The sequence below is a fragment of the Crocodylus siamensis genome, chromosome 2 (genome assembly GCF_052110815.1).
Source record: "Crocodylus siamensis isolate JL-2025a chromosome 2, ASM5211081v1, whole genome shotgun sequence".
NCBI classification, from domain to species: domain Eukaryota; kingdom Metazoa; phylum Chordata; order Crocodylia; family Crocodylidae; genus Crocodylus; species Crocodylus siamensis.
This window is the reverse complement of record NC_143396.1, coordinates 136,331,940-136,353,082: the sequence shown is the minus strand read 5'-3', so window position 1 is coordinate 136,353,082 and position 21,143 is coordinate 136,331,940. Positions and strand designations below refer to the sequence as shown.

Genomic DNA, 21,143 nt, shown 5'->3' with positions numbered 1-21,143 from the left:
AATAGCCAGCTTTGGCCAGTATCTGTCTCACTCATCTGAGAGCAGTGAAGCATTAGCTGGATAAGCCAGCTTTTGCAGCTGTGCCTTGGTTGCCTTATAGACTTGGTTTCTGACAGCAGTAACTCAGATATTTTAAGCAACAAGATTTAGGTGTGTTCAACACTGAAGTTTGCATTTGTTTCTCTAAGCCTCTGTCTAGCCCCCTGATTCATGTCTTGGTTCCTACGTTTGCCTCTAATCTTTGGCTCCTGACTCTCATCTTGAGTTTGGGCTGTTAACTTGGCTGCTTACCTTCAGCTAGTGTCCTGATTCCTGTCTTTGGGTCCCGATCTTCACTCATATCCTCATTGCAGATCTTGACTCTAACCATGGGCCAGACCATTCACACTCTTATCCCTTGCAAGCTAAATAATGAACAATTAATATCTTTTAGAGAAAAGAAACTATAGCATGTATTAAACAGCATTGTTTAACTTTTGGGAGAATTGATATGTGGCTCAGGATAGACAAAAATTGTAGATTACAGTGAAAGACCTGTGAAAAATTACCTGAAAATTAGTTTATTTTACTGTGCCCTAGGGGTATGTCTGAATATTTAGATGTGCTGTGTCTGTGTTTCTTAAAATATGGATCATGCATAATATATTTGATTTAAATATTTAAATATAGTTAAATACATTATCTTTACTCAGCTTATACTAGCTTTCTGGTATGTAATAAGAATATTTCTTCTTACTTGTTGCTTTGGTGGTGGTGCCAGGTATTTTTATTAAACTATAGGTCTTGTCTATAAGTGAAAATTAATCAAGAATGAAATAAAATCTAAAGTAAAGCAGATTAACTGTTCTAGATTAATTCCATGAATTGATGCGCTTATTCTAGGGTAAGACATCTAATTTATTTTTAATTTAATTATAGCAGTTTAAGCTAAACTAGAAAAAAGCACACATTTCAGAATATGTGCATCTTGTGCACATGGAGGTAATCCAAAATACCTATCTCAGAATAATTCCATGTGTAGATTATCAGATACTTCTTGCAGTGGGGATACATGAAGATTTATGGTTATATGTTAATGCTAATAATAAATTATAACAATAATGGCATGCTCTAGATTAGCAGATTGTCAACCACACTTCAGCAAGCCTGTGATGCACCTCTCTATTCCTTAAAACTGCTTTCTAACAGATATCTCTGTCTACACCAAGTTCTGTGGGGTGTTTTGACCATTTGAGACCTGCTAAAACTGAGTCCAAGAAATTCTTGTTTTCTTTTTCAAGGCTTATTGGTCATATAGACAAACAGTGAATTACACTTATCTGGTTTATGAAAGCATTAAGTTATAAACTGCATAAATTATCACTTATCAAGTGCTGTTATGAACAAATGGCAGACAAGGCTTTTTGTGTAAATCTGGTATCTTTTATTAGATCAACTAAAATAGTTGGAAACATTCTTCTTTACATGCTTCCAGGTAGAAACACCCTTCTTCAGACAAATGAAACGTCAGCAGAAAGCTTACAAAGTTTGTCTCTGAAAGACTGCAAAGAAGAATTTTTCCAACTATTTTAGTTGGTCTAATAAAGGGTATTAGATTTACCCAAAGAACCTTGTCTGCTTATGTCCTTAGTTAAACCAACACAGCTACAACTAACACCCCTGACACCTTGTGAACAAATAGTTCTCAATAAATTAATTTTTTACAGTACAAGCTGTCCTCAGGCTTACGACACAATTGGTTCCTGAAAACCTCATCTTAAGTTGGAATGTCGTGAGTTGGAACCAAATTTCCCATGGGAGCAATGTTATAAATGGGACATTGGTTCCTTTACCATGCTCGATAGAGCTGTGTCCAGCTGGTAAGTCTGTTGTGGTGGAAGGGGATGGAGGAGAGAAGGGTATGGAGGGCAGATCAGGGCCCGTGCAGTGAGAGAGGGGCTAGGGTGGGTGTAAGTGCTGGCCAACTGGGTCCAGGCAGGCGCAGGACTGAGCTGTGGCTCATTGCAGGGTGGGGGCGAGGGCACAGGGAGGGAAGGGGCAGTGACTCTCACCACTGTACACTGCTGCTCCTGCCGCTTGTCCGGGAGGGCATTAGTGGGGGGAGCGGCATGTTCCCCTGGATCTGCATGGGTTGGGCGGGGCCAGGGCTGCACTGGGCTGCAGTCTGGGCTGATGTGGCAGCTCTGGGAGCAGGGCCTATGCCCTCATAGAATCAATGAGTTGGAAGGGACCTAGACAGATCATCTAGTCTGACCCCCTGCCATGGGCAGGAAGGAGCACTAGGGGTAGGAGGGGTCATAAGACCCCAGCCAGGTAGGTGCCTATCCAGTCTCCTCTTGAAGATTTCAGGGAAGGTCAGAGCACCACCTCTCTGGGAAGCCTATTCCAGGCTCTGGCCACCCTTACAGTGAAGTAGTTCTTCCTAATATCCAGCCTAAACCTCTCCTCCCTCAGCTTGTGGCTGTTGTTCCTGGTGACTCCGAGGGGGGCCCTGGTGAACAGACGTTCCCCAAGTCCCTGCTGGTGGCCCCTGATAAGGTTGTAGGCAGCCACAAGATCCCCCTTCAGTCTCCTCTTGCGGAGATTGAAGAGATTCAGGTCCCTCAGCCTCTTCTCATAGGGCTGGCCACGGAGGCCCCCAACCATACGAGTGGCCCTCCTCTGGACCCTCTCCGGGTTCTCCACGTCCTTCTTGAAGTGCAGTGCCCAGAACTGGACACAGTATGCCTGACCAGCGCCACATAGAGGTGGAGCAAGACCTCTCTGGACCTGTTAGTAATGCCCCTGTTGATGCATGACAGGGTGCGGTTGGCTCTGTCTATTGCTTCGTCGCATTGGTGACTCATATTCATCCTGGAGTTGATCCTGACTCCAAGATCCCTCTCTGCCTCTGTGCTGCTGAGAAGGTCAGCCCTTAACCTATAACCATAATGCTGATTCCCTCTCCCCAGGTGCAGCACTCTGCACTTGTCCTTGTTGAACCGCATCCTGTTCAGATCTACCCACTTCTGTAGCCTATCCAGGTCTGTCTGGATGCAGTCCCTGCCTGCCGGTGTATTCACTTTACCCCACAGCTTGGTGTCATCAGCGAACTTGAACAGGGTGCACTCCACACTCTTGTCCAGATCGCTAATGACGATATTGAACAGCACCAGCCCAAGGACCGACCCCTGGGGGACTCCGCTGCCCACACCCTCCCAGGTTGACATCAACCCGTCTACCAGCACCCTCTGGGTACGACCCTGGAGCCAATTTACCACCCATGTGACTGTGCATTTGTCAGTGCTGCAGTCCCTCCGCTTGCCCACCAGAATTGGGTGGGACACTGTGTCGAAGGCCTTCTGGAAGTCCAAGATGATGATATCGACTTCCTCCTTCACATCTAAGCTCTTTGTTACCTGGTCATAGAAAGAGACCAGGTTAGTCAGGCAGGATCGGCCTTGCACAAACCCATGCTGGTTACCCCTCAACATTACTTCCCCTGCAGGGCTCTCACAAATGTGGCCCTTGATAATTTTTTCAAAGACCTTCCCCAGGATAGAAATGAGGCTGACTGGCCTGTAATTGCCAGGCTCTTCCTTCCTCTCCTTCTTGAAAATAGGGACCACATTGGCCCTTTTCCAGTTCTCAGGGACTTGGCCCGAGCACCGGGATTCCTCAAACAGCCATGCCAGTGGCTCCGCAATGACACCATCCGATTCCCTCAGCACTCGTGGATGAAGGTCCTCCGGGCCTGCCGACTTAGACACATCTAAGCCCTCCAGGTAATCCTTAACTAGATCTAAATTAACAGTCAGGGGACTCGCATCCTTCCTGGGCCTCTCTACGCTATCAGCAGAGAGCACCCCATTGTCAGCGGACAGGAACATGGAGGCAAAGAACTTGTTGAAGAGTTCTGCCTTCTCTCAACTGCCCTGCCCTGCCTTGTAGGGGTCCAATGTTACCCCGAGACAATGTTACCATCCCGTCATTTGTCCAGCCGGGGCAAGGTGGCCACAGGATGGAACCGCTGCACTGCCTCTGGACAAGTGGCACGCAGTGGCGGGAGCCACCCAGCCACCCCACGCCCTCTGGATGAGCCATGGCTTTGTCCTACACCCACCCTTCCCTGGCTTGGTGAACTGCGGGAGGGCACTGGGGGGGCGTGTGCCCCCAGATTGGGGCAGGTGGTGGAGCAAGGTCTATGGGAGGACTGCACCCGCCTGAAGATTCACCGTAGCTTCCGCTGCCCACCCAGAGCCCAGCACGGCCCCACACGGTGCACCCCGCCCCCCCCCCCCCCGACCTCCTGGACAAGTGGCGGAAATAGTGGTGGGAAATGCTGGATGACCTGGCAGACTAGCAGTGTGCAACGGTGGGAGCCACTGCCTCCTCCCTCCCCGTGTCCCCTGATGACCTGCAGCTCAGTCCTGCACCTGCCCGGCCCCGGCTGGGCAGTGCTGGCCACAGTCTCACCCTCACCGCGGGGTCCCTCCACCCCAATGCCCCTTCCCTTCTACCTCGTCTTCCATCACAACAGACTTACCAGCTGGGCACAAGGTGTCCATTTATCAAAGTCATAATTGATGTTTGTTGAACTCAAAAAGTTGTAAATCAAGGCCTGCCTGTATCTTAATTCTTTAGATTAACTGGATTCTAAAATAACAGATAATCCTGGATTTTGAACACTTGTTTATATGGCTTTTAGCATATAGATATTGTGCTTTGGAGAGGGGTTTTTTTAATCTTGAATCTATATATATTAATTAATCTAAAATGAATAAAGTGGTAGAGACCAATCCTGTATTTACCGTGAAATGGACAAAATTATCAAAAACTCTTTTCCATTGATATGAAAGTGTTGTGAAACTGCATCTTGAAACCTTTAAAAGTGTGGGAGATAGATTAAAGAAAAAGCAATATAAATATATAAAGACATTAAAAACATTTTAATTGTGTACAGAAACTGAAATAAAGGCTCATCAGTCTGCTGTAGTAATGAAATGAACTGATGACAATTTAAAAGGCTAAGAGAACAAGACAGCATGGTATGATGGAGTGTTGGGCCTCTTGTTCCAGATGGTTCCCTTTCAAATTGCTTTAATGTTGTATGCAGGCTTTTCCTAGTCATTTGATAAAGCAGTTTGGGGAGTAGCCATACATTAATATCTACTATAATATCATAGCAATCACCAAAATATTTATTTAAAACGAAGGCAAAGAAATCTAAGCAACTATGCCCCAGGTGGGTTTTCATAGCTTTTGGTTTTGGAGTTCTAAACTTGGCTGTAAGATAACAGGTGACAATGTATGTGCTTGTGTTAGCCCAGAAAACAAACTTTTGTCATCCCAGTTGCCTTTAGCAATGTCATAGAAACTTTTCACATTATTCTTTGACAAGATTTACTGGAGGAGGGACAAAATGAAATGCTTAAACAGTTGTAACCCACATTAAGCATGTGTGTGTGTGGGGAAAAAAAGGACTAATGACATCACCTGTAGCCTTAAAACCGGTTTAAGTACCCTGGAATTGGGAGTAAAACTGTCAGTAAAACATACAGTGGCCTAGGGTGGTGTCTATGTTTCTACTCTGGTATAGGTAACTTATCAGCTAAACAGGATGCCATACTAATCCCAGGTGTATTTCCTGAGACAGCTGCTCTAGTTTCCCATATGAATTCAACTACTCTGGAGTCAGAAGTATGTGACCTACCCCTTTAAAAAAAAAAAAAAAAAAAAAAACCCAAAAAACCAAAACAACAAAACAGGTGCAAAAGTGGAAAACTATCATTCTGCGCTTTTTTTTTTTGACTGGATTGCCCTTTCACACCTAGGCATACCAACTCAGGTTCAAGAACTGCCTTCACCATACCAATCCAGCACCACATCTAGATTGCAGTACAGTATGCCTAACTTCAGGTACAAAAGGTTGTTGACCTTATAGCTCTTGGCTCTGAGCAACCCATCCAGAAAGCACTGAGAAACATACCACAACCATGACATCTATAGTGCCATCACAGTACAAATGGTTCCCTGTGGTCACAACCAGGACAGTCACCAGTGCCACCAGATGGCAAAAGCCAGTCTGAAAGGTACAAGATGCCAACACTTGGATGGCAGGAGAAGGAATGTCTGCATGCCCTTGTTTAGGATCTTGGTGGGAGATGGCTGCATCAATCTCTATTTTGTTACCAGCCTCACTTATCATTTGGAGGACACCAATGAAAGTACTTGGAAGAGGGAATGAGTGAATGCCTGCTTTTCTTTGGACTATGAAAGCAGGCCTGGTCCCCGCCAACAGTCAGTGGTAGCTCAGATTACACCAGCATTCATGTGCCCCTAATCCAAACTCCAGCTGTCACAATTATACCTCTTGCCCCCCGGGAGTGCATGCTGCAGCCAGGAGCCAACCCCGACCCTGCCCAAGCCCTCAGCAGGCAGACAGCAAGGGGGAGCTGGCTCCATGCCCCTTCTCTTGCTGCAGACTGGGGTCCTTGGCCCCTTAGCCCTGGCAGCTGGGGGTCCCCTCTGGCAGGGCTGGGGGGGGGCAGGGGCTGTGAGTGAGGGGCACCAGCGGGGCCTGGGGGGGCTGTGGGATGAGGGGCACCAGTAGGATTGGGGGGCTGTTGTGGGAGAGTGAGGGGCACCAGTAGGGCCAGGGAGGCTGTTGTGGGGGAGAGGGGCACGAGCAGGGCCAGGTGGGCTGTGGGGTGAGTGAGGGGTACCAGTAGGGCTGGGGGGGGGGGACTTTAATTTTATTTACAGCTTTTGGGGTTATCAGAGAATTTTTAATTTTTTTTTTTTTAATCGGAGAATTTGCAGTTTTTTTTATCAGGGAAAACCAGGATCCCTGCTGATTGAATGAGAAGTAAAAGGACCATAATACAGAATTCCAGAAAGTTTTTCTTTATGCTGTAGAAATAAACCTGCATTCCTTCAACTTCCAAGATTTTAGACTTCTGTCTTCTATTTCACTACATTTCTCCACATATGTATTTTTCTTTTCTGCTTTTTGCCCACAACAAGTGTACTGTCTTCCTAGAGTATGTTCCTGCATTGTTGTTGCCTTCTAAGTAACAGAACAGAAGGGTAAACACAGAAAAGACTGAGAGTTACCTACTAGACCTTCTCAGAGGGAATTGCAGTAACTTTGTGAGGAGCAACAAAGGCATTTCAGTCCCCTTTACGTGACCACCTTTCCCATTTGCACAGCTTTAATTTTGGGGAGACTTTGCCTACTTTATGCAGTATATAGTATTGGAAAAGCTTTATCCATCTGTACCTCCATACCCTTTAGAGTATTGATGCCCTGCTCCTCTGTGATTTATGAGTTCTGGACAGTAGGCACTTTCCCTACTTTACCAAGGCAGTTAGTTCTTCAGCCCTTTTTGTCCTGCCTCTGAAGAGCATAGTTACAGTAGTGTTTTCCTGTGAGTCCACATAGTATAAAACTGTTTTTAGTTCTTTCTTTTCTCTCGCAGTTAATTCCATGATTCAAAAGACTCTTCTTGTACAAAGCTCCTGATCCTAGAATTGTCTCAGCAGTGCTGTTTTTGTTTATTTAGCATCTAGCATAATGGTTTCCTAATCCTGAGCTGTATAATTTAGGTTTATGGTACCATATGGCACATGGTATTCAGTTGCAGGTCCAAAAACCAGTTGCACTCTTGCCCAAAGGTTAGACCTGCTACAGTGAACTCTGGCAGCAGATGATTTGGGCATGTATCAATTAGGTGTTAACACTTATGGAAACTAACAGTGAGTAATTGCATAGAAAACAAAGATGAAAGGCTTCTAGTCTGTCATATAGGGCATCCCTCTACTTTTAGGATTATTCCCTCTGTGTATCTGTAGTATTTTAGTCCAGTCTAATTCTAAACAGAAAAAATTGAGAGCTTTCAGTGTTGGGGAAAAGTTACTGAACCTCAACAAATGTTTTACTTCTCTCATTTTTATCTGATATTTTTAGATATGCTTAAGCTATGAGAGCCTCCCTACTGTATTCTTTCTCTCTTCACATATTCAAGCTATCCATTTTTATTTTAACTCTCTTCTTAAAAATCATTTCCAGCTCTGGTTTTCAGCATTTGTCTGGCTTGCGGGGACCAGCCCTAATTGAAATGCAGTACTCAGTGTGTTGAGGGATTTTTACTTCTAGGTTCCATAATGTGGTGCTTTGTTGGCACATTTCCGTATGCTGCTATAAGAGATACCTTCTTAGTGACAACTAAACTTTTCTGTGTTCTGTATCACAGACTTGGCTAACATTTCTTTTGAAATTAAAAGCAGAGAAAAAATCCTTTTAAGCATACCTTTCCATTTTCTGTCCCTTCTTCCCACAAAAAAACATCCCATAGGTCTAAAGAAGAGCATTCTCTACTAGCAAGCTGGTGCTAGTCCTCTTGCTCCTTTTCCAACCATGCTGTGTCCAGCTTGTGTGTCTGTTGGATCAGCTCCACTTTTGTGTTCAAAACAATGGACCTTTGTTATTGAAAATAAAACAAAAGCTTTACATGCACAAGAGAATTTGATTTTAAAAATAGAAAGTAAGCTGCAGTTTACAAGTCCAGAAGTTTGGAGTGGTCTGCTTGTAATATATTTCTTTACTTACTTGAAAAATGCAGTGTACAGTTAGTGATACTCTTTTAGTATAATGCTTAGTCTGGTAAAAAAAAAATTCCATTCATCAGCACAATTAGGTATTGCTGGATGTATTCTGAAGATAAAGTGATTTAATTTAATTACTACTGGTAAATGCAGCTTGTGTGGTAAACTGAAAACATTCAGAAGAAAGCATAATAGGGGTTGTTTTAGTTCTGTGCCAGGCCATCTGGTTTAATGACCAAAAGTTAACTCACAGTTCTAATTTAAATATTAAGCTTAAGCATTCACAGTTGAGTGAGAAATGTGTTCTCTGTTCATTTGGTACATTTTGTAGGTATTAGGAGTTGACTTCATATTCTTTACATGGTTTACAAAAAATATTTGGGCTCTAAACTGTTATGCTTACCTGTTCTTTAAAAGTTTACACTTATTATGTTAGTCTATTTACAGTCAGTAAAATGTGTAGCTTGCTTTCATAAAATTGCATGTAGAAATGCACCTTGAAAGGGTATCTGTCAACCATTAAATTAGGAAATACACAAATTTATTGCTTTAAAATAAATTTGGGCAATGAAAGAGTGTAATAATATTTGTGTTGTGCAAGATACATGGCTAGCTAGCAGGAGCATGATCCCTTGTCCAGCTGCTAAGAATTTAACTCCATTGCTCAAATCTTCAGTGTAAGACTGTAGCTTCATGTGTCTTAATAGAACATCTGGTGCAGTGGAGGCCTGATCCATAATGGTTATGAGCATTAAATAATTATGTTCAGCTGTTTAGTATCAAGAATTTGAGTTTCTCAAAGTAACACTCATTACTGTTGTGGTAGTGTCTAGAGACTTTGGGCCTCCTGTGAAATATAACAATAAAATATTCCCTGTCATAAACAGCTTACACTATAAGATGGACAGAATGTGGATGCATTATTGCATATTACTTTCCTGTATCCGGAATTTGAAAAACTAATTAAACAAACAACAGAAAAAACACGCCCGCTTTTGCAGTGCAGAAATTCAAAGCTGTAGATTTTAATGTGATTGAAACTTGTTTTTTGAGTCCAGTAATCAGAAGGTTAAAAAGACAGCAAGAGCATCTCAGCCTGCATTTGGAATATTCTTCTCATATAAACGCATGATTGATGCATTTTGTTTTAGAGAAGCCCATATGAGAACATCATCAAACAGACATAGGCTATTGGGACTGGGAAGAGAGGCTCGATGGCATAAATTCAAACCCTTGGCAAAGGGGGCTGTCTGTTTGTTCAGAAGGTTTTGCTTAGAACACTAGATTCAAATTATCATCTTGGCAGGAGTCAGGACATCTTTCAGAATAATCAGCCCTATGCAAACTGTGATACTGAGGCCCTGTCTGTGATTAGATGCTCCATTGTTCTTCCCATAATACATTTAAAAAAAAAAAATGGAAGGTGTATTTTGAGGGAGGCTGTAAGACACACTGTGTAAGTGCAAAATATTACTATTATTGCTACTCTTTTCTGCAGGCAGTATGATCTGAGTAAAGGTAACATTTAATGAAAGATAAGAATTTTGCACTGACATTTGCATTTTCATATTCTGTCGAAACTTGCTAATGGGCCATCCATAAGGCTGGAAAGCTGAACATACTAAATGTAACATATACTAGCCTTTCTTGCTAATGAGAGATGTAAAATCTGTAGCATGTGATATGTAATAGAGCTAAAGGTGATGTGCAAAGAAAAATATTGGGCGCAGTCCCTTTTCTGTGTGATGTATACAGAACATCTGGGTGGGGTAGGGTGACTTTTTTGTTTTTTTAAAGATTGTTGTTTCTTGTTTTTCATAAGAAATTCTTTTGCAAACTTGTTTTTACAAAAAGACTTCTTGAATGATTGGAGAACTTACTAGGATTATGACAATGAGGGACTTTATAAGCAAAACCAGTTTAGCAGAAAGAGGGTTTGCTTTTTATTTTGGCTGTTCCATACTATGGTTTCAATTTGCTATTTAATGCAAATGTGCAAAAACAAAGGAAAAGATGCCCTTTTTAAGGATTCAACATCTCTGATCCTTCACTGGACAGATGAGACCTCATGATTCACACCTGAGCCCAAACCCTCCTCTCCTATGATTCTGTAAAACCAGTAAAGATTAAAGTTGCATGCACACATTCAAATAATCTGTTTGTTCTCCTGGTAGAAGAAATTACCCAGAGCTGTGTATATAGACAGACATTTGAATACTGAGATCCTGAAGAGTTGAGAGCCTGCAATGCTAACACAGTGCAGTGGGGTAGGGGGGAGGAGTATACGCACGTAACCTAGTACACTGTAGGCTTCCTTACTTAGCCTGCCAACACATGGCAATAGTGCATAGGGCAGCCCTGATTGCCTGATCCAGACTGCCATGGTCAGCTTCTGTTTCCATGCAGCACAGTGTGGAAATAATGAAGGGGACGTTTTGTTCCCTGCTAGAGTAGTAAGAGTCCAATGAGCAGTACACTGCGTTGCTGGGGGGGGGTACTGCTCCCCCTGCTGCTGCGGGGGGGAACGGGACTATCTTCTCTTTTGAGAGAAACCACATTCCCTCTCCCAAAAGAAATGCTTCCGGGAGTGATTTATCCTTGGTTGTGCCCATATTATTTTTCTCCTGAAGTGGCCATCTTACTCTTAAGAGAAAAAGCATGAACATCTGTATACTTATGGTTTCTCCTGGAAGAGCAGTGACTTTCCCAGGAGAAACTGAATGTCAGTATGAAGCCTAAGTTTGACATAACTGATGCTGCCTAAAAAAGCAATAAGCAAAGCTCCTTTTCCCTATTCTCATTTTCCCTTAAACCTTCAACTCTTTTATACATTTAGAGAAGAACAAGCAGAGGTTATAAAGTCTTCCCTCCCCCTTCCTTGTAAATGTACTTAAATGTTGTTAGAGTGGCCATAATTGCTATTAACTGCCTGAGAGCCATCCTGCATTAGTATAAAGTCCATTTAGGAACTTAAGTCAGTGAAAACTTGAATCAGTAGACGCAAGTAGTATTATGGCCAAGTTGGTCCTTGAAATCTGGGAGCTGGAACCAATTGATGGTATCACCTCAGTCTCCCTTTTTGCTTCTGCACTTTATTTTAAATTACTATTAAAATCTTTTTAATAGCAGACTTTCTGGAGTCCATAAAGCAAATCACATCTTAAACAGTATGGAAGCACAAAGGTGGTATTAACTGACAACCTGTATTTGCATCTCCTGTTTGTTATAGAATTATTTAGTTGTGGAAGAACATTGATGTTTGGTGTAATGTCACCATTTTCTTTAACAAAAAATTACATTACACAGAAAGACCATATTTGCATGGTTTACCCATCTAAAATGGTAGAGATTTAAAAATATTATAATGAAGGTATTTGCCTTAAGGACAACACTTTGTGAAACAGAAGAATGCTTGCAAGATTACTAGAACAAAGCAGTATTGAGACAGGTGGCAGAAAATAATAATAATAAAAAGACATCCTCAATTATGATCACAAAATAATTCTGCACCTGTTAATGATGTTACAGATAATGTCCATCTTAAAATGTTATAGAATTGTAGAGCTATCACTTCCCTTTCATTGCCAGCACTTTAACCAGTTAGACTGAAATTAAAATTTCAGAAATAAAAAGACATCTGCTTAAGGTAGTGCTGTTTCCAATAATCTGTACAATATCACTGCATTATGGGAACTTTTCTCCAGACTTGTTTCTGCCAACACTGATTGTAAAACTAAGGATATTCAGTTTAATGTTTAGGGTGAGGAAAAGAAGAAAAGAGCTTTGTGCTGGGATCTTACTCTTTATATCATGTATATACATAGATATAAATAAATATAGGTCTCTGATTTTGCCAAATGCTCTTGTACCTAAATAACTTTACCCAAGTGGCTTTAATCAGACTTCTGAAAGTTACTGTCATGTACAGGTGGTAGCAGGAATAGGTCCTATACAGTAACTCCTAGTCGTCTTCTTTTAATGGTAAGTATTGCAGATGCTTAGGCAGCTAAATTTAACCTAAACTGTTCTTTTTGGGGAAAAAAATAAATGTAGGTTCATAGTATTTCAGACAGTTGTTTATTAATTATCTGAAATCTTACATCACAGTTAATATAGATCCTCAGAATTCTAATATTATAAAAGCCTAAGTCTGTCTGTCTGTCTGTCATGCTTTATTTGTACTCTAACTGGCTGACAAGCAGCCAATCAGAGTGCGAACAAGTGTTTGAACAGGAGCTGGTGGTGGTGGAGCACAGCCATGATGGTGGGGACACAAAGGATGGAGAGCAGGGAGGCGAGGCCAGTAGCTCTGGCATTGCCCCCTCTGCCCTGCTCTCTGCAGGTGGCGATGATGGAGCGGTGGCAGGGACAAGGTGGCATGGAGGTGATGGTGGTGGTGGCATGGGAGGGAGCAGGATAAAGATGCCATGGGGGTGAGGGGGGGGGAGGCCACCAGCTCTGGCTTTTTCCTGCCACTCCCCACTTCTGTCATTGCAGGAGGAGCAAGCCAAACACAGGTTGAGGGAATAACGGGCACACTGCGGCAGTAGGGAGGAGTGGATCCAGGCCCTATGTGGGCCAGGAGCAGGATCGAGCCCCAGCTAAGGGAGAAGCCAGCCCACCGTGGTGGTGAGGGGGCAGTAGCGGGTCCAGCCCAACACTGCAGTGATATGGGGGGAGGGGAAAAGTGAGCCACCTCCTCCCTCCCCTGACCCTGGGCCCACTCCTCCCCCTCATCAGCTCTGAGCCTGCTCCTCCTGTTCCCTGCTGCTGCCGGGTCAACCCAGGCCCACTGCTCCCCCTGCTGCTGCAGCCCAGCTTCTGCACACCCTCGGGCCAGTCCTTCCCTGCATCAGGCCCAGGCCCACTCCCCACCTCCCCACCACTGCGGCAGGGGAGGTGGGAGTGGGCCCAGACTGGGGGGGGGGGAGGGCATGGGGCTCGGTCCCTGCATGCCCCCCCTGCTTGTTATTCCTGACCGGCAATTGCTAGTTATTCATAATCTTTCAAAAAGGGCAGAGTTACAATTCTTGCTTTTTAACAGCCAGGGAAATTAAGAGCTAGGGCTTTCAGGTTGCTCATGGGTTAGAGAGCCTCAGAGCTGGGACTGACTTTCTGGCAAATGGATTTGCCATTGGGAAATCATTCCAATCGAACATGTCTGACTACATCCACTTCTTGCCCAATTCCTACTTTGCCCCACGTTAGGGTGAGGTAGGTACAGAAATCAAAGGTTTCAAGGAACTCTCCCTAAACATGACCTACAGAGAAAGGATCATTAAATTGTAACTTTAGAAGAAAAAGAAAATAACTAAGGTTAAATGAAAAGAACATGAAAATCTGTCCTGTTTTGTTATCTAAAAATGACTTGCATTTCAAATTCCCAGGCAGCTCATCTTCAAAATTGTTAAAAGCAAAACCATCTGTTTTAGTATAAACTTGAGGTCTACCCCCTTGCAATGATTGCCATCTTGTGTATAATGAACTCTGTTTAACTGCATGCTACCTGCTTAACTAGTTTATGACTAGCATAAAACTTAAAAATAACATAAGTGTCTACTATAGTAGAAGTGACATTGAATTTCTTTTAATTACACTGGCAATTAAAAACGACACGTGATTGGCTTGATATATGGGTAAATCAGTGTGTAAATATAACTCTAGGATGGTCAGTGTACTCTAGAGGTTCCCATTTGTAAGCCTCTTGGCTTCCAGTACAACACATGGAGAAAGGTAATTTGTAGTTCTAAGTCTTTTTTTTAATGTTAAACTATTAAATTTATATATATATGATTATAGTACATTATATGATATCACTACTCACAGTACCTGATTTCTGTACTTTTAACTCTGTAGGAATAATCCATCAGTTTTATATAAAAGTCCATTTATTGTTATGTTTTACTGATTTGTTTGTTTATTTTTATGATGCAACTAATTACTATAATGACTAAACTTTGTAGACTAGACCACAGCTGTGGCTTATAGTCAAGAATTCATCCACATAAACTACATTGTTATTTTTACAATGATTTTTTTCTGGCATTTCCTTCCCGCCTACTGTGTTCTTCAAGCATTCTTACTCTACTCATAGTCTCCCGGGATATTCAGTAGGCAGTCTAATGCACAACTACTCTCCTCCCCGTGTCCCTAAGGGAAGGGAAGAGCCTTGTAGTCTACCTCACTGCCTCCTTTCCCTGGTTCCATAAACCTCCAGTATTATGCTATCCTCCAGGCTACCTAGTTTGCAGCTGGGAAGCTGGAAGTGTAAACTTACTAGTTGTACTTCTGCAGGGAATCTGAAAGAGAGCTGAGAGCTCCAGTTAGCTTCTCCCTCTGAGATCATGGAATTGTGGGGTCAAGAGGACCTGGATAAAGAATGGGGTAGTTCATGCTTCTTAATGCCATTGTTGAATGTTTTCTGGAAACAAAGGTGGTGATGCTGCTTTCATTTTCTGTATTCTTTCATCATTTCTCCAGCCATAAGCTAGAAATACTTCTTTGTGTTAACAAAGGCTGAGATTCTGTTGCTGAGATTCTGTTAAATAGGGGGCCAAAAGACAGCAGATTCTGTGACCCCTGAATGCACAAACCCTATTTGAGTCATTATATTTTTAAGTCTTCAGAAATGAAGAAATCTTAATAAGAGTCCATGTCTTAGAGTTCCCCTTGGTTGAGAACATCCTGTTAATCTTATTTAATATGAATGAGGAAGAACTTTGGAGCTACTGCTATCATATTAAAAATACGCAGATGAAAATTGCTATGATGAATTCAGTCAGACTGAAGAATTCCTTACTAGTGTACCCCTCTCATTCCAAAATCTAACCTCAGCCCCAGGTAATGGTTCCCAGGTAGCTTTAGATTTCAGACCTTACTATGTACTATGACTGTTCATATTCAACAGATTCTTTCCAGAGGGGTCATTACAATAATAATCGAGGCAGCTGGTTCTTTAGAGAATTTTGAGAACAGTATTCTCTAAGTGTCAGCTGTGATGAGCTACGCTCTTTGATACTGTATTTCTACAAACGTGTATGTTTTGATGCATCAAAAAAGTCAAAATTTTACAAGCATCTTTTCTGAGGTAGACCCTGACAAAGTTAATGTTTTGTTTAAACAGTGAGAGGAAAGATTTTAGAGCAGAATAACAGGCCCCCAGTACTTTGAAGGGCCTCAAATTAGAAGAAATTATTTTGGGGGGCTTCAGTAGGGACTGCAGGGGAGAAAATTCTGTAAATGGTCTTCCTTCTGTTTCATACTACTTTGCAGGATGAGTAGGTCAGATATCGCCTCTACATTAGGGACTTTGCATTTGTTGTCTGGTGTTTACAGTGCATAATGAACTGTGAAGATGAAATAGATCATTCTCATACAAAACTGCGTAGACACTCTAATATCCAAAAATAAACAGACAGTAAGTGAGGACATTTTTCTTTACCAGAGGTGAGTGTACACTTTGGTCATACAGTACAAATGATGTCTGTGTATTGCTTAGTAGTTCAGACCAGTTATTGTTTGGGGAATTAAATGCTGTACCTATATTAAAAACATAATATGGCTTATTGAAAGTAGCAATAGTTCTAAACAAGCATTAATTCCCAGAAATGCATACAGCATGTGGCTATACTGTAGCATCTGATATTTATCACAGGAAACACTAATATGACAACAGTTTGGTTAGCTAATAGAGGAAATGTTTCATAACACTTGTATATTTATAGACCTAAATTGTAGGTGTATGCCTAACCAAAGAATAGAGTTTAACATGACTTGAAAGTCTCTCATCAGCTGTTTGAGATTTATTTTCTCTGTACATTGTTCCCATATGAGTTTTGTGTCAAAAAACGATCAACCCACTAAGCAAGGTCAGTTGAAAACTGTCCTAGTCCCTCCAGTCCTAACCCATAGGGAAGATGGAAATGACATCTTCTATTTTCTATTCAAGACTTACTCCTTCAAAGGAAGAAAGTACACAAAATTTGCTTCTTAATAGAAAGCTTTTAAGGTAATTAAACTTGTGGTAAGTATGTGAACAAAAGTGGGGAAATTGCTGTAAAGTTGAAAGACTTTCAATTGCAATAACATTCTTATTAATAAGGTGAGAAAAAGAATGTGATTTTAATTATTGTATGGAGCTTAAATAGTCAAATGTTTTCTGTTTTAAAAGAACAGTTTGCAGAAGAATTAGACTTAGTGGGAGGAAGTTATACGAAGGATACACAGTTTGCTATATGTTCATATGTATAGAGTTATTAGCATAATACAGCATGCTTAGAAGACACCTGCATTCTTTGGACGCAGAGCCAAAGAGTCATTCTGTTAAAAAATGAACAAAATGATCCTGCTACAAGCAGAGCAAGGGAACAGACTTCCCTTGTTCTGCATTCACACATTCTCCCCCTTCTCCAAGTGTTTCTTTGTATACAGCTTGCATGAAAATATTAGTTCATGCTTTAAGTGTGAATGCATTTCTGCAGGTATCAAACTTACATACATTGCATATATACGATAAACATGGTGTGTGGGTATGTGCACTCTTGCAAATATCCAGCCTTTGTGCATACACTTTGCATTTCCTGTCCTCAAAATTGTACATGTCCTTTTAAACATTTGGGCCGTTTTTCAGATATCATCTCTATGATAGGGTGTTCTTTTACCTTAAAAGACTGTTTGGATAGTGTTTTGTGTTTCTTTGCTGCATAATAATTCACCTTACGTAACTGAATTGTCAGAAGCAAATGGATGTCACGGAGATGTTGATTATTCGTGAATAATGACAGCTGAAGCGCTGGAAGAGTCAGTTGCCACAGTTCAACCTGTTGGTTTAACTAGAAAGTATTATAATAGTACAGATAACATCAAGTGTTCAAAAATCCTGAGTCAGGCCATCAAAGTCATGAGATTTGTCTGAAAAGTTAAAAAAATTTTAGAAGCAATACATTATGACTGCCTTCATATTTTTGAACATTCTGATAATGCTTCAGCTTGCCTTCTAGTTTTTAACCTTTAGGTTCATGTTTTTCAACTTTATTCAGTATTCTAGTATGTTTACATGCCTAGTGCCTCAAGTATCTCGCTGAGTATCACAGTAAAATCTCAAGTGTTGGCAACCATGGATGGAGAGGACCCTAAAAGATGGTGGTATCTAAGTATAGGTGTGACAAAGCTAACTACCACATCTATTTTATGAAAAAGTATTGATGAACAGAGAAGTGGCTTCTTCTACAATTTAGTTTTTGTTTTAAAAAAAAGGGGGGGGGCAAAACATTTGACCATTCAACCAAATCTTGCCCTTTGTTTAAATACTGAAAAGTGAACTATATAAATTAAAATATGGATGCATCCTGTTTCCCTGTCTAATTTTTGTTTTTATTTGCAGTCTACTCCATTACATCTAGCAGCAGGCTATAACAGAGTTCGAATAGTTCAGCTTTTGCTTCAACATGGTGCTGATGTTCATGCCAAGGACAAGGGGTATGTGGGACTGGTCTATGCATTCTCCATTTTCAAAGTGGTTCTGTGTTAATGACGTTTATAATTTTTTCTGTTGTGTATTGTAACTCAGTCTGTGTAAATGAGTTATTCTTCAGCTGAAGAATTGGACTTGGTTTATTTCCAAAATCAAAATTAGTGCTTTATGTTTAATAATCTTTGAGGGTAAAATTTTTGAGAGATGAATTATGGTGATGATTTATACTCCTTACAGTCATCTCTGTTATACCATCATTAAACAAATTTATATTTTTAAATTTGTGCTTGCATGGAATCATAGAAAAGTAGGGCCTGAGGAAGTCATATAGTCAAATGCAGTACTCAAGGCAGGATCATCCTTATCTAACCCATCCTATTCAGGTATTTTTCTAACCTGTTCTTAAAACTGCACAAACAACCCTCTCACCCAGCTACCAGGCACAGTGCCCCAAAACACCAATTACACCCTAACTTGCCACTGGTAAAACGGGATTATGGCACTGTGTAGAATGGTGGGGTCTCAGGGGTGTCCATGACTACTCCGGTAGCTCTGCAGCCACTCCCCTCTCCACCTGTAGGACACCTTTCCTTCTTTCCTGCCACACTTTGATGGAATAATAACAATAATAGGGAGGCTGCCCATAGGCCTTCATGTGACTCCAGTCCAACTAGACCCCCACTGGGTTTCCTTGGCACCCTACTGGTCTGTCCTTCCCTGCTGCCTTCGTCTTCCTGCTGGGGCACTGCACAGCTTCCCTCTGTTTGTCTGCTCCCCCCACCCTTTTCTTCTGGACTGTGCCCCACCCTGCACTAAACAATAGCCAGTAAGCTATAACTGGTTATCACTGGGCTTATCAGTTAAATAATTAATAGATTGTCTAATCAGTCACATCCCTACTACAGGTTAAAATTCCTTCCATTGTTGCAGTGGGTCAGAGGAGCAAGACCTTACAATCAAGAATCTCATGGTGTTTTCAGTCCAAGCTGAAGCACTGTCGCATCCCAGTCAAAATAGCCAGCCTCGGCTGTAGCCAACACACAGTGCTTTTGAGGAAGGCAAAAAAACCCAACAACCCACAGACCACTGCAGCAACTGGAGGGAGAAAATTTCTTCCTGGCCTCATGTGGCAACCAGCAAAGTTCAAAAGCATGGGAAGACCAAAACACCCTCCTTTCTGCACTGCAAGCTGGGAACTGCAAACACAGCTCCACACAGCCTAACTGGAGAGCCAGAATGCCTTCTTCTGTCATTCTATTCCCTCCATGAATTATCCCAACTCCTTTTAATCTTTTTTTTTTTTTTTTCATTTATGGAACTCTTCTTCATTCTCTTGCTGCCAGGCATAGTCTTCTCTAATTTCTACCTTCTCTGGGATTACTGAGTTCTTGTGATCTCCAGGTGACTCCTGTACTTCTAGCTGTTGCTCTTAACAGCATGCTGCAGGTATTGCTGTTCCTAGATCATCCCTGACCAATGCTTATCCAATCTCTTTTTGAACCTCCAATGAAGGAGATTCCACAGCTTCTGTAGGCAGTCTATTCCGAGGCCTCACTCTTTTAGCAACGAAGATGCTTTTCCTGATACTCAGTCTAAAGTTAGTTTACTGCAATTGCGATCCATTCCTACATGTCTGACTTTCAGTTGTGAGAGAGAAAAAGTATTCTCCCTCTTTATGGGAGCCCTTCAGATACTAACTTCATCTGTCATGTTTCTTCTTCTTTGCCTTTTCAGTAAGCTGAACATGCTTATTTCTATCAACCCTTGCTCATTTGGTTTGCCTTTCAAGCTCTATCATTTTGTTGCCTGTCTTTGGACCTTAACTTTTCCAGGTCCTTTTTAAAATGTGGAGCCTGGAACTGCACACAATACCATAGGTAGAACCTAAACAGCACCAGGTAAAGTGCCAGTATCACTTCCTGTTTCTTGCATTTAATGTTCCTGTTGATGTAACCCAAAACTACATTTGCCTTTTTGCAGATGCATCACATTCCAACTTATGTTGAGTCTATGCTCCACCAAGGCTGTAAAAACTTTGACCATAGTGCTGCCAGCCAGCCCATCGTCACTCCTTTTGTATTTGTGTTTTTGATTATTCTTCCTGAGATGCAGTGTCTTGCATTTGTCAGCACTGAATTTCATCCCATTGGCTCCAGTCAAGCTTTGCAGTCTATCCCTCCCCACCCACAGTGTATTTGCAGTCCTTCCCAATTTCATCTCATCTGTTGATTTGCTCCAGAAGGTCTCTATTCGAACATCCAAATCATTAATAAAAGTATAGAACAGCATCAGACCTAAGACAGACCCTTCTGGGCTCCACTGGGAACCTCCTGCCATTCTGACATGCATCCATTTATTACCATTTGCTTGCACTTTTGAGCCAGTTGTCCATCTACCTTGGAGTTCTGTCTAGTCCAGATATCTCCTGTTTGTTTATGAGAAGGTGTGGGACTTTGTCAAAAGCCTTACAGAATCCAAATCCAGCATATCCACTGCTTTTCTTTCATCCACCCAGCTACTTACTCTGTTGAAGAGAATCAAAATTGTTTGGCATTATTTTTTCTTAGCAAATCCATACTGGTTGTGTGTCATCAGGTTTTCCTCCTCCAGGCAGTCTGAATGGCCAGTGGCTATAATACACTCCAGTAACTGACTTCAGAAGTTAGGCTAATTGACTGTAATTCCCTGGGTGCTCCTTTTTGTCTTTTTTAGAGAGGCACTATGTTGGCCCTTTTCCAGCCTTCATGTACCTAACCTGTCTCCCACAACCTGGTAAATGTTATTGCTCAAGGCTCCAAGATCCCATCTGCCAGTTCCTGCAGTCCCTTAGGATGAAGTTCCTCAGGCCCTCCAACTTGAATTAATTCTGACCAAACAAAAGATTTCTGCCAGTCTTCTTCATGGTCTCATCCCTCAGCCTATCCCCTCTCTTTTCCAAATAAACCTTATAAGCGCTCTGGTTTGATTATTTTTTTTGTGAGGACTGTGAGTACCTGTTGAGAAGCTATGCCTTCTTTGAATCTTTTGTAAAGAGTTCACCCTGCCTATTTAGCAGTGGACTCGCAGCTTCCTTAGTCTTTCTTTT

At 41.8% G+C, this 21,143-nt stretch overlaps 1 protein-coding gene across 1 annotated transcript in view; it reads left to right on the top strand.

Annotated features, from left to right (window-relative positions):
- Positions 1-21,143, top strand: part of TNKS (tankyrase) — a 264,147-nt gene that overhangs the window by 165,603 nt on the left and 77,401 nt on the right. The window contains exon 6 of the mRNA XM_090036890.1: positions 17,969-18,063. Coding sequence (XP_089893016.1) covers positions 17,969-18,063 — 95 coding nt within the window. The remainder of the gene's footprint in view (positions 1-17,968; positions 18,064-21,143) is intronic.